This window comes from Diospyros lotus, chromosome 8 (genome assembly GCF_014633365.1).
Source record: "Diospyros lotus cultivar Yz01 chromosome 8, ASM1463336v1, whole genome shotgun sequence".
Lineage (NCBI taxonomy): Eukaryota > Viridiplantae > Streptophyta > Magnoliopsida > Ericales > Ebenaceae > Diospyros > Diospyros lotus.
The window spans coordinates 38019237-38036565 of NC_068345.1; the positions used below are offsets into that span (position 1 = coordinate 38019237).

Below are 17329 nucleotides of genomic sequence, written 5' to 3' on the forward strand. Positions count from 1 at the left end.
ACGATACCTTTTGGAGCTTCACAGCCAACAATCTGATTTAGTGTTACATAAGAGGATCGCTTAATTCATAGTAGAAGTTGGTTAAACATTTCAAACTAGCTTAAATAAAATATTTTTAAATATTTTATGAATCGAAATATAAATATAAGACAACTTTTATATTAGGAGATGGAAAAAATATTTCGTCTAAATATAATATATACCTGTTGATTTCTGATTCAAAATAACTTGATAATTATTCATTTGCATGTGGGTTTCATGTGGCATTTGGCTTTATATATATAAAGTGACTGGATAAATATGAACTATTGATCATTATCTAAAACCCTCAAACGGTTCCAGCGTTTGCTCCTTTATATATAAGGCTTCTTGGGCATTTCAATCGGCACTTTAGTACACAAACAGATGCAAAACACGCAAGACTTAGATCGAGAAGGAGATGTTGTAGCGGGAAGAAGAACTCAACAATCAACCCAAGGCGAATCCAATTTATACTCTGTAAATGTGAATCACTTATTTGTTTGTTTGTGAGAATGATCGGTGAGATTGAGTGTTGCGTTGCTCGGGTATTTTTAAATGATATATTCTATTGTGTTTTATTTTTTAGTTTGTGAGTGACCACGAGATTTTTTATTTTTTATGAGAGTTATTGTATATTTCTATAAATTCGTTATCTATTATTAGTGGACTGATTAGGGTGAAATCATGCCTTGAGTAGGATCATTTTGATCCGAACATGTAAACGCGATATTCATTATTTTTGTGTGTGTTGTGTGTATTTTCGTTTTTTGATTTTATTAAGATATTCTTGAATCTTGATATTTCCGTAATTTGATTGAGTGAATTAATCTCAGATATTAACAATACTAATATGATATATATAGTATCATAATCAAATTAAATTATACTTTGTCATGTATTTACTATCTATGGTGTATTTTGTGATATTATGTTAGAACGATGGGATATTATTATAGTTACATTAATTTTTTTTTTATATGTAATTATTAACCAAAACTTTAAAATTAAGTAATTTTACATTTCGCACACATATTAAATTAAAGGCTTTTTGAAAAAGAAAATCAAATTTATTCCATATTTATATTTACTATTATTTGATTTCCATTTTCAATCGAAATTTCTCCTCCTCCTCTTCCTCCTTTTGCAACGGAAAGTAGAAGCGGTTGTTTTCCCACGAAAATGTTCTCTGCATGCTTTCCGCAGCCACCAATTCTCTCTTTCGTAGAGATGGCGGCCACCACCTTCGAGCTCCGCCAAGCCCACGCCCATATGCTAAAGACCGGCCTTATCCACCTACCTTTCGCCACCAGCCGCCTCATCGCCACTGCCGCCTCTGCCAGCTCCGTCGCTTATGCTCTCTCCATACTCTCTCACACACAAAACCCAAACTCGTACATGTACAACTCCATCATCCATGTCTGTGCCAATAGTTCCGCCCCACAAACTGCACTCGCTGTCTATACAAACATGCTCGATGATTACGGTGTTCCGGACAAGTACACCTTCACTTTCGTGTTGAAGGCTTGTGCAAGTTTTCGTGGGGTTGAGGAAGGAAAACAAGTTCATGGGCACGTGGCTAAGATTGGAATTGGAAGTGATGTGTTCATATCAAATACATTGATTCATGTTTATGCCAGTTGTGGGGAATTTGGAGTTGCTCGCCAGGTGCTCGATAGAATGCCGGAAAGGGATGTTATATCGTGGAATGCAATGTTGAGTGCGTACATGGAGATGGGTTTGGTGAACTTGGCGTGTAGGGTGTTCGATGAAATGCCGGAGAGAAATATGGAGTCTTGGAATTTTATGGTTTCAGGGTATGTGGGTGCTGGGTTGGTTGAAGCAGCGAGGGATGTTTTTGATGAGATGCCAGTGAAAAATGTTGTTTCTTGGAATGTGATGATCACTGGGTATGCTCATGCCAATTGTTTTGAAGAAATTTTGATGCTTTTCGAGAAAATGCAACATGAAAATGTGAAGCCAGATCATTGCACCCTTGTGAATGTGTTATCAGCATGTGCCCGGGTTGGAGCTCTGAGACAAGGGAAATGGATTCATGCTTATGTTGAAAAGAATAGGATTGATGTCAATGGTTTCCTAGCTACTGCTCTTGTAGACATGTATGCTAAATGTGGGTGTATTGAGAAGGCTCTGGAAGTCTTTCACAGTTCTTCCAAGAAGGACGTAAGTACATGGAATTCAATAATTTCAGGGTTAAGTATCCATGGCTTTGGAGAAGAGGCATTAAGTATTTTCTCTGAAATGTTAGAACATGGCTTTGAGCCAAATGAAGTTACCTTTGTTACTGTTCTAGCTGCCTGTAGCCGTACTGGTCTGCTCAAAGAGGGATGGGAGATGTTTGACCGCATGGTTTATATTCATGGAATTCAGCCAACCATTGAGCACTATGGCTGTATGGTGGACTTACTTGGTCGTTTTGGATTATTGAAGGAGGCTGAGGAACTTGTGAGAACAATGTCAATGAGAGAAGCTCCTGCAGTTTTGGAGTCTCTTCTAGGTGCTTGCAGAAATCACGGTGATGTTGAAATGGCAGAGCAGGTTGCAAGGAAGCTCTTAGAGTTGGATCCTCAAGACACTTCTGGTTATGTTCAGTTGTCAAATATCCATGCATCTATGGGTAGATGGAATGATGCAATGGATGTGAGGAGAAGAATGAAGATGCAAGGAGTTAGAAAAGAGCCTGGTTGTAGCATGATTGAAGTCGATGGAATTGTTCATGAGTTCTTAGCCGGAGAAGGAATAATTCCTTCTAAACATGCTTGATTTTTGGGGATGCCAATTACAACAATGTGGGGCATCAACTTAATTTTGTTGAATTCTTCAAGAATCAATATATCTACTACTCTAGAATTCTTCAAGATCAAGTATCTTTCCTGATTTTGCCATTTTGGGGAGGCATGCAAGTCACATCTGGTGAAGGCACTGGAGGTGGAATGTAGTATTGTAGATATTTGACACGTTATTTGAGAGGGAACAGGCTGACCATGTTGTAGAAATATACATGATTGCTGGGCTTCAGATCAGATTAGATGCCAAATGCAACATCGAAATGTAAAGCCCTATGGGGCATGAAGTATAGAAGAGCTTGTGTTGCTAATTTGGAAGAACATGGTATTTGTGAAATTTGAGAAAAACAATTTTCAAGTTGGGCACACTCATTTTTGTTTTTGAGACTTCTGGACCTTTTGGTGATTTTAAAGCCTATCCAAACATGCATTTAGAAAAAGTATAGCTCACTGTAGCTAAACATAAATAGCATTATGATACAGTTAACAGTCTATTACTTCAACTTCAACTATGATTTGTAGTTGATCTTATGGTAAAGAGTAATTAACCGTAGTAACTCTCTCCTTTCTGTAATTCTGGATCAGAATGGTCCATGTTGAGCTCGAACCATACCTGCCTGAAGACCTTGATTATGAGATCATGGTATTGATCAGAATTCAATGTTAGATAACATGCAAGGAGTTCCTCAAGCTCTTGTGCTCTCCTGATCCCTTTTTCAGTGATCATCTCGATCATCGAATTTCTGAAATCCTGCTGAGGATCAAATGAGTTTTTGACCACTGCAAAGCTGTCAAATGCTGTTCTGTCTTCAACTGCTTTCTCCTTCTTCTTCTTTGTTTTCATTCTTGCTTTCTTCATGTCTTCCAGAGCTTTGATTTTGCATTCAATCTTGGCAGCTGTTCTGGGAGAATAAGCTCTGACTTTGCCACCCTGTTTTGTTCTTCTCTGCAAGTCCCTGCTTACATGGACAGATTTCCTCTGCTTCTCACTCCTTGACATTATCTCTCTGATTTTCATCTCCTTCAACCTTTCCCACTCTGAACTCGACTTTTCTTTTGATAAGCCTTCGGTTTCCTTCAAGTTCGGAGCTTCAAGCATTCCATCTTCTTCAATTGTTTTCAGATTCGAATTCATTGATTTCTCTACAGAGACGCAACTGTCTTTTCTAGAACCAGACGCTGTTGTCTTTAGATGTTCCCTCTTGTTTGTTCGAGTTAGTGTAACAGATTCCAGTTCAAATATATCTCTCTCTGCCGGAGCTGCTGGCATCTCTTCTGATGCTTTCTCTGATTGTCTTTCCAATTCTGCCACCATCTCTTCCAAGACTCTTCCATTTATCTTCCTCAATTTCTGATCTTTCGTTGCTTTTCTCCTCGGCACTTTGGATTCCTTGCCCTTTTCTTCTACTTTACTGCATCCAGCAAATTGTGGTGAAGTCAACTCATTTGGAGGCAATTCTCTTGCCCTCCATGTCTCTTCTCTTGCCGCTTCTAGTTTGCAGTTTTGGCAACTAGACACAGGAAATTCCAACTCATCCTCTGAACCATACCAAACCGATTGCCGATGACCTCTTCTCTCATCTCCGTCAACTCGATCCTCTCCAAACGAAAGCCTCCAGTAAGAGTCATCGTCCCCACAATAGAACCGAGCATCTTTCCAACTCGCAGGCGTTGGCATGCTCTGAGACACCGGGTTCGGCTTCCCCTTTTGCTTCCCCATCTGCTTGAACTTGGAAAGCCATGCCACTGCAAATACATTGGCAGTGGAAGAAGCCTTTGAGGGCAATGATGATGAAGAAGAAGAAGAAGAACCTCTCCTCTTTCCCCACTTCATCATTGGCGGGATAGCAAGAGTGGAGTCCTTATGGGTTTTGAACAATTGTTTGGTTAAGTGGCCGAAGAAGATCAAAACAAGTTGAAAACTATTTGGGTTCTGATCAGTTGAAGGCTGGAATTTGAAGAGAAAAGAAGGGGAAAAAGCGGTTCAGGGACAGTTCAGGTGTAGTAAATGGGAACGTGGGCTTCTTGATAGTAGTGGTTTTGAGCCAGTTTTTTTTTTTTTTTTTTTTGGTGTGTGTGTGTTTGTTTTTTTTCAAAAGAAAGGCCCGCCATGGATCCTGTGACCAATCACCCACTTTTGTCTACTTTTAGTTTGAGCACTTTAACTTTTGTAGAATAGCTGGCCTGAGCTGTGGGGACTTGCTTGTCCTTGGTCTTCTAAGCAAGACGAATAAACCTATTTCTATGTCCCAACTGCCAATATTAGACAAGGTTTAGAAGCTGCTTCTCTCTCTCTCTCTCTCCCTTCTGTCTAGGTTTCCAAATCTGACTGCAAAGGCCTCACCCATATTCGAAGCCATTCCAAAAAGTTGCCCCCAAGGTCGTTGTTCGGCGGCAGCTAGGCTCGAATGGGGGCCTCGAGCTCTTTAAGTTCGACCTGGGTGATTAGCCACTGTGCTTAGCCGGAGTTTAAGGAAAAAAGAGATGATGATCTATTTGAGGCTTATTCACAGTCCGTCAAGACATATTTTATATGCAAAACTAGTAATCAAGTATTACATTAGTTCTATAAAAAATTTAATTTTATAAAGCAAGACTTATTCTGCACACAAAAATCTCTAAACATAAAGCCGTGATATATGTAATTATAGTTGGATGGGTATAAATTTTTTATACAAAATGCGTAGCGAATAATCTGTCTGGGTCCAATCATTTTCTTTCTTAACCAATAGTTACTGACAACTTGCACTTGTGCTTACATATCACCCACCAGCCACCACCATTCCAAAAAAACGTTGCCATGATGATTTGTTTGTGGGCACCCAAGTGGTGTTTGATGGCCACAAAATTTGGTGCCAACAGGCCACTGTTTGATGCCAAAATATTATTGGGACACAAAATTTCAATATTTCGTATTGACACTTAATATTAATAATAATAGTCAAAAGATTATCAATAATTTTCTAACTATTAATAGAATAACACGTAAAACGTAAAAATTCCATGTGAAAATAATATTTTCAAATTCCATATGGAAGGGGTCCCAGCCGGGGTTGCCTTTCTGGTCTGTCTTCTCTTTTCCAAGTAAAATATCAGCAAAGAACAGATGGGTTGCTTCTTTTGCTTTTAGCTTTGGGTTCTTCGTTTACCAGAAGAATAACGTCTTTTCTTTTCTTTTCTTTTCTCTTTTCTTTTCTTTTGGAGTCAAATTGTAAACAGTTGGGTTGGATGCTAATGATGTGAAATTGGGCCTGCAGATTGATTGCTATGTTGCAATCAAGCTCGTTGTGGGGTTGACTCCCTCTCACTCTGCAGCTCAGCCCAAAGCCAGGCCCACACACAAAACTGCTTCTATCTATCTATCTATCTATCTATCTATCTATCTATAAAAAGGAGTAAATTATACTGTTCAAAACTTCTGAATTACACGGGTCGCTTTCGTTAAATTTTATTTTAAAATTATGTTTCTGGTCAACAAAAAGATAAAGAATTAAATGTTCTACATCTACTGCTTTCTTGTTCATCCCATTGACGGGTTGGGTTAAAAGGGGCACAGATTTAGTTAGTCTAAGGCTGAAATTGAATTCTTTTTTATTGGTCGGTTGATTAAATCGTCTCCTCGCTTCTGCATAAAAAAGATTATGTTGGCCCTTAAATATTTCACAAACTCACAGTAACAAACCCACCCTTAATTTTTAAGGACTCGCCGAAAACCCAATCACAGAATAAAGGCTATAAACCTTGTACAATGATTTAACTCCTTTGCTGGCTGATTTTATACACAGATAAAACTCATACAAAAAGAAAGGAAATATTATACTTTTCAATGCTCTTTCAGATAGATTTATCTTCAAGGTGAACGAATAGTGAAGCCCATTGAGAAATCTTTTAAGTTGAAGTCAAAAGACCTCTGTCTTAATGCCCTCTTGAGGTTGAGATTATGTTCAACCTAATTTAGCACAAGCAACCTTTCTCTTGGATGTAGATTTGAACATTTAAGCACAATAAATATCCTAGCTTTGAATGTAGAGCAAGGAAATACTGTAGAGAATGAATGCTCCAACGAACTCTTCTCTCTTCTAAGAGTTCTTTTAGAGGGCTAGATAAATTGATCGGGGGTTATAGAATGGGAGTTAAAATACTAAAATATCATCATCCACATTGTATTGAAAAATGTACAATGTAATGTGGGCGAAGGCATTTTAATCTTTTAGCCCCCATTCTAGGAGTCTGTCTGACTCTCAAGAATTATTCATCTTCATCCAATGGAGGAATTTGAGTTTTGAATCATTTTGACCTTCTAATATTAAAACTAAGTTATAACTTATTTATTATTTTTAATTGATAATGTCTATTAAATTTGAATTTGCATGTAAAATAAGTGGTGGAGCAAAAATCGAAAATGTCTAAAATACAAATCACTTCAATTAAGTAATTTTTAAGTGATTATTATTTGATCTAATTCATGTGAAATAACTCAATGTTCATGAGATAAATATAAAATTAATTTTAAATAAAATTAAATTGAATGTTAGAAACATAATATCTTTCAATAATTTTTCTTTAAAAAATACGCAATTGCCTCATTTTTGTAACTTTAAGAATATTTTTTTTCTGTATCAGTTTTTAATTTATTTTTGCAGCAAATGATAATGTTAAGTAAGATGTCAAGATTTATCCATTCTTAACGAAACCAAAAGATGGCTCTGTCACTAGAAAGGTGACTAGAGACAAACTTCTGGGTCCACTTCTCCAACTCTTACCATTATTACCTTGGAAATTGAAAATGAAAATTCCAGCCTGCATCAAAAAATAAAAAAAAAAAGAAGAAGAGAAATTTGCCTGCAAATGTCAGATGAGTAGGGTTTACTCATTTGAACAATAATGAAGCATTTGAACAATAATGAAGCAAAGTCTATGTTTACACTCAAAGTTTCAGATCCATTTTTCTTTTCCTTACTTCACACTTGGAAGAAAGCATCCTTGACATAAGAAAAAAGAGACCATTTTCTTAATCTCAAAAGAAACACATTTAATGATATATAACAATAATTCTTGCATTTATTAATTATAAGTTGTTTCAGTAATTTTGTCTTCTTTTTTTTTTTTTTTTGTGCCAATCAACTAATGTTTTTGACTACTAATTATCGATTGTGTATCTTTGTCCTTTACACATACTTAGTCATATCATTTCATATAAAAAAAAAATGTCTTTTTATTTTGAATTTAATGTTATAATTGAGTATAACAAATCTCAAGGCAAAAACTATTCATGTGAGTTTGAATTGATTAGGAAGCGTTACTAAATAAGATATAGAATGGTTGAAACTTGAAACACAATAATGTTAAAATTGTCCCAATTAAAATTATATTTAACTGACAAAGAAGTTAATTATTCTCCTAAATCATTACATTCTATAATAATTCCTCTAGTTGAAAAAAGATATTTTTGTGTGGATGTCATACCATATAATAGTTATTGTGACCTCACGTTGATTACAAGGTCATGGATCTAAATTTTTAAGACACAGAATGTGGAGATTTCATGTGAAAGAGGAAAGCATAACCCACAAAAGAATTGAGTACATTTCATGCAATCAAAAAGAGGACTCATCACCAGAACCTCCTGAAAACATCCAGTTATATGCTTCAACTCAACTTCATCAAACTTAAGCATATATCTTATTAATGCACACCATGTGTTTCATCTGAAGCTTGTCGGATATCTATCAATGGTGCAACCCAGAAACCCAAAGCTCCATGCTTTTACTCTTCTTCTGGTTGTGGTGTCGGTCAATGGAGAAAAGTATATACCGGCCGTGGGCGACCCAGGGATGAGAAGGGATGGACTGAGAGTGGCAATAGAGGCATGGAACCAGTGCAATGAGGTTGGAGAAGAAACTCCAAACATGGGAAGTCCAAGAGCTGCTGATTGCTTTGATGTCTATAGAGCTAGTCCACATCTCAAAGGTCTGTTTTCAATCCAAATATTGTCACCTACCCTTCTTTTCTGGCAATGTTCGTAATGTTCACGAACCAAATTTGTGCCATTATCACTGTTGCTTAATCCTATTTCTTGTTTGGGAGAAGGGGAGTTCGAGCAAACGAGTCGATCAATGCATTTATCTTCTTCTTCTTCTCTATGTTCATATTTGACAAAGTTTCTTAGGTATTTTCTCACCTTCTTTCTCTTTGCTCTGTAATAGATTCTGCAGGGGGGAAAAGCTGCTCCCTCTGCAACTCAATTCCATACATGCTAGTCCACAGAGTTACAGAGGAAGAAAACAAGCTTGGCTTGGGACAACCTTTCTTAGGAGCTCAGCCAGAGGCACTGACGGATGTAGACTTATTTGCTGCAAAGAAAGAGCTTTATTTGGGATCGAAATGTCAGGTTGAAGACACTCCCAATCCCTGGCAGTTCTGGATGATAATGCTTAAGAATGGCAACATGGATTCGTATGCGGCTAGGTGCCCCAAAAATGGCCAGAAAGTCGGGCCATATGGCCCCGATGCTAGGTTCCCGTGCTTCGGCCAAGGCTGCATGAACCAGCCATTGATTTATCACGAATATACCACATTGCAAGGGCCTAATAGATCTACACTCGAGGGGAAGTTCTTTGGATCATGGGACTTGGATGCTGATCTAAGTGGAGGAATGGTGCAGAATTTTTCTTACTATTCTGTCACCTGGAGGAAGGAAGTTGGGAAAGGAAGTTGGGTTTTTCATCATGTCTTGAGGACTTCAACCAAGTATCCGTGGCTGATGCTTTACTTGAGATCCGATGCCACGACTGGTTTCTCTGCCGGGTACCACTATGAAACCCGGGGTATGCTAAAAACTGTGAGTCGATCTCTCAGCTGATCTCTACTTCATACTGCCATAGACAGGACTGATTTCCTAATGGAACAGTATTGTTGCATCCTGTGCAGATCCCAGAATCACCAAACTTCAAGGTGAGATTCGCCTTGAATGTGATCAAAGGTGGGGGTCCTAGAAGCCAGTTCTACTTGATGGACATAGGAGGCTGCTGGAAGAACAACGGTTCGCCCTGTGATGGCAATGTAACTTCTGACGTGACACGATACAGCGAGATGATCCTGAATCCAGAAACGCCTTCATGGTGCCGTCCTGACAACCTCGGGTCCTGCCCGCCCTATCATACGTTCCCAGATGGGAGCCGGGTTCATCGCAGTGACACAGCCAAGTTCCCTTATGAGGCCTACCACTTGTATTGCTCACCTGGAAACGGGGCGCATCTAGAGGAGCCAAACAATCTGTGTGATCCATTCAGCAATCCCCAACCTCAAGAAATCCTGCAAATTCTGCCACACCCAGCTTGGGGTGACTATGGATATCCAACTGAGAAAGGGGAGGGTTGGATTGGAAACCCTACAACATGGGAGCTCGATGTGGGGAGATTATCTCAATCCCTCTACTTTTACCAGGTACGAACCTTCCCCCCCCCCCCCCCCCCCCTCTCTCTCTCTCTACCTGTATAGTTTCCATTCATCTTCAAGAGAACTCCAGTTTGGCTGCTATACTGTTGCTTTATCTGTGGAGTTTTTTTTTTTCTTTTGCAGGATCCAGGAACTCTACCGGCTAGGAGGCAATGGACATCAGTTAATTTGGGAACAGAAATTTACAAAGACCCTGACCAAGTTGCAGAATGGACTGTCAGTGATTTTGATATTTTTGTACTCCAACAATGAAGTAAAGATGATTTTTGCTAAACGAAATTCAGGAACCAATAAAGCGAAACTTTGCAGCCATGGTTTTCTGCAACGGGCCTAATTTTCTTCATCCTTCACTCTCTAGCTCATTTTCATGAATAGATTCTGGAATTGAGAGTTGCATCCAGAGAAGGGAAATATCATGGCTCTCCTGGACGGCCAAGATTCTTATTTTGAAGAAGTGAGAATTTTAGGTCTTTAGATCATTGTTATTTTCAGTAGTAACGACTTGAATGATTCCCATATAAGGACAACTTTGCCGGGAAATTCCCTTTAGATCTGAAAACAAATGCCACAAGTTGCCATGAGCTTGTAGTAGCTGTCAAGTTAGCATCTACATGATGTGACGGTCATAGGAAATTTGTTTGACCCAAAAAGTTTAAGGTAATATAAGAACACTTCATATGGAAGGACTACAATTTTTCCAAGTCTTCAAGAAAAAAAAAAAAAAATCCTTTTTCTCTAGACCAACATAATCTCATTCCAAAAGTGACATTGGGCGTCCCATTACACAGTCTCTCTCTATTTACAAGAGTCGAGTGGGGTTGAGAGAATTCCTCTGCAATAAGAAGTGGGGTAACTTAAGTTGTGTCCTGTGAATTGCCTTCTGCATCGTCTTGCATATATTATAACAAAACCGTAAATCAAATAAATATGCAAAAAGCTCAAATGGCCTCACTTGGCCACCTTAAACATCATATGCCCCACCACACATCATAACTTGCAACACTAAAGAGCAAGAATATGTTGCTTCTGGGTATCAAGACCATACTGCTACTAGTGGAATCTCACAATTAACTCATTTACAAAGACGCCCCAAAACCCACAAAATTTCTTTTGGCACGGGCCAATCACCATGTGCCAGATCAGTCTTACCAACAAGGGCAGTCATCTTCAATGGCCAGCAGAAGATTATCCTGCATGAAATGTGGTGCCTGTGTTCCTTTAATGTTGGAGTCATGGTGAAGCATATTGGTTGGTGTCGCTTTGTCAAGTTTGGAGGAGGTGCCTTTCACAATTATTAACGAGGAAGAATATAGGCTTCAACTTTCTAGACCATTCGTTTTTCTCAAAATTTAATCATATGATTTTTTTTTTTTCAATTTTTATTAAATGATAATAATATCACTCAGCATAGTGTCTCACAATTGTAAATATATGAAATTTTTCCTGTGGGTTTGGTTACGTGAATTCAAAAATATTTCCTGCAAAAAAATCTAATAACAATACCCTTTTTCCAAACAGCAAAAATATCACTCTAGTGTTGAAATCATTAGATAGTTCAGTGCTTGTGCAAATCTAAATGCTTCCATTTGTGAAAAAAAAAAAAAAAAATCCAAGAAAGGGAGGTTATACAATCTGGTAGAATGGTCATTGCAGGACGTAGGAAAGGGAACTAGTCTAGTGCGTCAACCTCTAGCATCTATCAGTTCTATACGTAATTCAATCAATGGAAAAAGTCAAATATTCTGTAGCCATATAAAGAACTGAAACAGGTTGTTTATAGCAGGTCAAGATTTGGAATTACTCGAAGAAACAGGAAAACACTGGAGCCGAACTACCGTTTGAAGTGTTTTTCCATTATTAGCATATTGTCACTAAATGGAAAAATCCATCAAAAGTCTTGAGATACAGACTAAACAAAGGTGCATTATTTTTCATAAGAATAATTTTGGATATCACTGTATGGACGTCTGGCCATCTCAGTATGGACATAGGAACAATATGCCATTCTTTCCAGACACGTGAGGATATTAGTATAAATTTTCTGGTTTTTTTCATGTTTCGTGTTTCAATGAATGAATATATGGATGTTACAACAAAAATGGGAAGATAATGAAATGGGGAGGAGAGCAACATAAGAGCAGGTATTACCCCTATAGAACTGGCACTGAAATGGACATGGACACCGAGACATCACCAGCAAAATTTGTATCTCTATTCGCAGTTGAGTTCCCTGACAAGGCATACCCTATTCCTAATCCTCCAAAATGCAATGCTGCATTCTCGCGCCTCTGGTAAACTCTGGCAAGTGATGCCGCCTTTCTCCTTGCACGCTTTGTTCCTGTGAAGAGCAAGGTCTGCAGCAAACCGGCCAAAGCAGGCGCCTTCAGCACCCTCTCAGTTGCAGCTGCCCCACCACTGCGACACAACTCAAGCAATGCTGCTACAGCATTCTCTTTTCCCCTTGCAGACCCGCATCGCATCATTCCTAACAATCCAGGTACTGCCGTTTCCTCATTCCCAACTGCTGTAGCGCCAATTGGTTGCCTAACAACCAAATTCAATGCGCCCGCTGCTTCCTCAGCAACACCCTCAACCCCCAAAGCTTCCACCAGTGCAGTTACAGCCCCCGACTCTATCATTCTCACACAGTTATTCGCATGGGTAGATAGATTAAATAAAGCTGTGACAGCATCCTTCTTCCCTCTGGGCGTCCCTTCCCTCAACATCCCAGCCAAAGCCTCAATTGCACCATCCTCATCCGCTATTCTCTTTTTATAATCATGAACAGCAGATAGGCTAAACAGCGTCGCTGCAGCATTTTCCCTTGCCTCGGTCGTGTGCCCATGTCTCAAAACTTGAACAATACATCCTAAACATCCTTCTTCATCTATTATTCGGCTCTTGTTCTTGTCATATATTGATAAATTGAGCATTGCTGTCACAGAGTTCTCTTGTGCAATAGCATTTGGAGACGATAGCAGCCCTTTCAGATGGGGGATCGCCCCAGCTTCTGCGATATAGGCCCGGTTTTCTCTTCCAGTTTTGGCCAACAAGCGTATCTCACGAGCAGCAATAGTTTTTGCCCCCTCTGACCCAAGCTCTAGCTGTTGAATGAGAAGAGCTGCAGTGGCCTTGTTAGCTTCAATTGCAGCTTTGCTTGCTGAAGCTGCAAAAGTTTCCGTAGAAGCATCCACATTCTCGAGCGGTTCATAAGGTATCCCATGAGCAGTGCACCACTGCACAATCAAATTCCTGAGAGCCCGATTCGGAACAAGCCGGGTGTGAACAAGCATCTGCCCTGTCTTTGGGCAAGTACAATGTCCTTCATCTATCCACCTCGATATGGAAGCCCAATCATACGTCTGCCCTGTCGAAATTATCACCGGGTCTCTCATCAAATCCAACGATATTGGGCAACAGAAATCCTTTGGGATTGTGAGAAATGTCTCTGCAATTTCTTGAGTAATCAGACCCTTTTTAACTTTCCTCTGCTTCCCACTTCTCAATCCCATTTCATCCTCATCAAACCCAAACAACAAGAACCTGCAATACCGAATCAACGCCACAAACCCATTAAGCACCGATACCGTTGGCTCAATATCCCCTTCATGATTCACAATCTGCTCTTCCAAAAACTCAATTTCTAGCCGGAAACTTCTCGAACCCCGAATTCCCAATTCCTCCACGAAAAAGGAATTCAGTTCTACCGGATCGGGAACCCTCCCGTTCTCAAACTTATCAAGAAACGAATAGAATTTGAGCCTCAATTCATCATCATGTTTATCAATAAACAACTTAGACCGTCTCGATTGCTTTTGCAACAATTCAACCTGTTCCCTAACATCATCGCTCAAATTCAACTCTTCCAAGGGAAACACATCCAGAAGAGTGGAAATCTCTTGGCTCAGATCATGAAAATGGCCCGAAATCGAATGGTTTTGAAGCAAAAGCCACAACTTACTCGAAAGAAAGCAGTACTCGAGCAGCATCTTGGACCGATACAGCAGCAAATACAATTCCTTCAAGCAGAGAATCGCCGTCGCGGAGAGACCCGAACCGAGACCCGATTCGCGAAGATGGTCCAACAGGACGAGGAAGACCTCGACCTTGCGAACCAAAGAGCGCGAATTCCGGCGCTGAAACGCCAGCGTTTTCCCGGAAAACGACGACACCAGCTCGCCCGAGACCGCCGCTAGGGTTTCCACCAGCGCCGCCTCCGTCAGATCCACCGGTGCCAGAAACGCCTCCAGCGACGGCGACCTCCTCCTCCTCAGCGACGAAAAAATCGCCGCCGACGCCATCAATATATATATATATATATGCTTCTCCTCTGTACAGATATCTACGCACGAACTTCTCTCTATCCTTTCTTTTCTTTGCACCACCTATTTCTTCAATTTCTGCACTTTCTCCCGCCCCCCGCTCTCTCTATATCTATAGGTTTCTCTCTCTACACACCTCCTTGTAACTCCGATCTCTGAAATTTCTCGTGGGTATGTATAGATTTTCGCTTGACCACCGACGTCTGGAATTTCTCTGGGTGCGTTGAGAAACGGGGGATTCAAAGATATATTGGGTGGAAAAGAATACCTGGGAAAAGTTTAAGCCAAATCCGCGTGAAAGGAAGGAGGAAGAGGAGGACGAAGAGGAAGAAAGTGGTGGGCTCTGGTTCTCTCTCTCCCCTTCTCTCTCTCTTGGAATTTCTCTGTAAACTTCATGAAAATGACTTTCTTTTCTTAGCTTTTGACAGGTTTCTATCTTGTTATCTCAACAAGTCTTGTCCATCCCCCTCTCTCTCTCCCGCTCACACAAATTTCTCCTCTTTTTTTTTTTTTAATACAATTTTATTAGTAATAATTAATAATAATAATAATTTTAAAATTACGGATGATCTGACGGTTTATTATTTTTATAACCCCCTCCCCCCTCCCCCTCATATATCATCTATTATTATAATCTCTTCCTAATGGAACTACTTACTATAAAGGGTGGTTTTGTAATTAAATGTCTAAGCAAGGTTTTCATTTTTAAGGCCGTATTTAATGATTATTTCCAATAGCTGGTGGTTGGTTTCAAAGTCAACCAAACATTCATCATCTTTTCCTTTTTTTTTTTAACTTTTCTTGCCTTTTTATTATTTTCTTCCTCACTTTTCCCTCTCTCCAAGCAGCTTAAAACAAAATTTTCACCCCCCCTCTGATGGATTCAATTTACAAAACTTTCTCTATTTTAAATGCCCCTTTTAGAGCCATATAATAATAATAATAATAATAATAAAATAAAAATTAGGACTTTTGAGAAATCATCCAAAACAATCCTTCGCCTGAAGGTATCTATTACTTTATACCCTTTTTTTTTTTTTTTATAGCAAAAGACTATTTTTCCATTTTATTCAGTATTTTTTTTTTATTTCTATTGTTCGCTGATTAATTTTATAAAAAAAAAAAGAGGACACAAAGGGGCAGCGCAAAAGATTCAATTACGACGTTGACCCTCCAGAACGTGGGTCCCACGCCAGTATTGAATCGCGTGATGACGAATGGTACAGGTTTGTTACCTTTGGGTTCGTGTATAGTTAATTACTTTTAAGCCATTGACCAAAACGGCTCCTGTGTCCTGTCTGTCCCACTGCAATTATTTTTGGAATTATAAAACACAATAAATTATATTATATATTGTTGTATTCAATAAGACGTTACATAATTTTTTAGACAGTCTTAAGATTAGATAAAATTACATAATTATATTTATAGAGATGTCATTTGTTGTTGAAAATATAAATAAAATAATTATTCTCTCGCCTCCTTTTTTTTTTAATCTAATTTATGAGAAATTAAAATTAAAAATACATAATTATTTATCGATTACATCTAGCAACTGTGAGACCCACAAAAAGAGATGGGAATTCATTAGCGAAGTCAACCCTCAGTTGATAGAATAGAGGAAGGGAGAGCCATTATTATAATTATTTGTCATTATTGGAAAAGAAGGAAAAAAAAAAAAAGTAAAAGAGACAAATGAAAAGATCATCATTACTTATATTTTAAAAATTGTAATGGTAATTTATTAATGGTAAATGTTAAATTATTATGCTTTTAAATTTTATAAAATACTTTTATAATTTTTAAAAATATATATATATTTTATAAATTTTACCTAATTTCAAAAGGACGAGACTGCAATTTTACCAAGTTTTTTATTTTATTTATCTGCTGAATTTAAAATTTTTAAAATTATTTGAGCTGAGCGTATGTATGAAAAGGAGGGGTAGGTTAGGTAGACGGAGGATTTTGCTTTTCTATTAATAATAATAATCATAACTAAGCAACGCACAAGTTTACTTTGACTTCCAAATCTTATGTGGTGCGGGTCCCACTTGCGTTACGTGTACGGCAGTGATTAAGCGAGAAGGCCGAGATCATCTTACCGTTCCTTACAAGGCAGGCGACAATCATGACGCTGAGATGGCACCACGTGGCTGCGGTCAACGAAATGACGCCGTCTGGCCACAAAGTCAAAGAAAGGGACGGCGGCAGACAACCTCGACTCGACTCGACTCATTGCGCTTTGAATCTTCGAGGCAGTGCGCTGTCTCCAACTACTGAATTTTTTTATTTTTTTTAAAACCTTGTAATTAGTATCGATGTTATCGGTAAATAGGGGTATGATTAAATAGATAATTCCGCCACGTAATAGGGGTTCTTCTCCAAACACGTGTTTTACAAGCTTAAGGGTTTTATTTAATATTTGTTAATTAAGATATAAATAAAATATATATATAAAGTATTTTGAATAAAATTATTTTTTATTATATTTATTTTTAAAAAATTATATAACTTCTTATTTTAAATTTTTTAGATAAATTTACTTCTCTTTTCAAATAAATTATCTTAAACTTTACAAATAAATTATCTTAATATAATTTTACTTTATTCATTTTAACAAATACTACTTAAATAAGAATAACGCATAAATCACGTTTGAACCAATTAGTCCTCCTTCATTCTCCGGTCCATTTTCGATCCTTATTTTTATCATTGTCTCGG

At 38.4% G+C, this 17329-nt stretch overlaps 4 protein-coding genes across 5 annotated transcripts; 2 read left to right on the forward strand and 2 right to left on the reverse strand.

Annotated features, from left to right (window-relative positions):
• The first annotated feature begins 1147 nt into the window (after positions 1 to 1147).
• On the forward strand, positions 1148 to 3197 carry LOC127807444 (pentatricopeptide repeat-containing protein At4g18840). Its single transcript, XM_052345284.1, has one exon. It carries the CDS (start codon positions 1201 to 1203, stop codon positions 2800 to 2802), a length of 1602 nt encoding a protein of 533 aa, XP_052201244.1. The 5' UTR covers positions 1148 to 1200; the 3' UTR covers positions 2803 to 3197.
• Positions 3198 to 3221: 24 nt separating this feature from the next.
• LOC127807446 (transcription repressor OFP5) lies at positions 3222 to 8632 on the reverse strand. The gene is made up of 2 exons (XM_052345288.1): positions 8522 to 8632; positions 3222 to 5262 (listed from the first exon to the last, which is right to left on the reverse strand). Exon 2 carries the CDS (start codon positions 4660 to 4662, stop codon positions 3370 to 3372), a length of 1293 nt encoding a protein of 430 aa, XP_052201248.1. The 5' UTR covers positions 4663 to 5262; positions 8522 to 8632; the 3' UTR covers positions 3222 to 3369.
• Positions 8558 to 10975, forward strand: LOC127807445 (uncharacterized). 2 transcript variants are annotated; one of them, XM_052345285.1, is made up of 4 exons: positions 8558 to 8795; positions 9032 to 9666; positions 9756 to 10271; positions 10407 to 10975. In XM_052345285.1, exons 1-4 carry the CDS (start codon positions 8558 to 8560, stop codon positions 10533 to 10535), a joined length of 1518 nt encoding a protein of 505 aa, XP_052201245.1. In that variant the 3' UTR covers positions 10536 to 10975. The 2 variants fall into 2 exon arrangements, with proteins under 2 accessions (XP_052201245.1, XP_052201246.1); XM_052345286.1 differs by having other exon boundaries at positions 8558 to 8767; positions 8995 to 9666.
• A 1140-nt stretch (positions 10976 to 12115) lies between these two features.
• LOC127807442 (U-box domain-containing protein 17) lies at positions 12116 to 14999 on the reverse strand. Its single transcript, XM_052345283.1, has one exon. The coding sequence runs from the start codon at positions 14582 to 14584 to the stop codon at positions 12434 to 12436; it is 2151 nt and encodes a 716-aa protein (XP_052201243.1). The 5' UTR covers positions 14585 to 14999; the 3' UTR covers positions 12116 to 12433.
• Positions 15000 to 17329: the final 2330 nt, after the last annotated feature.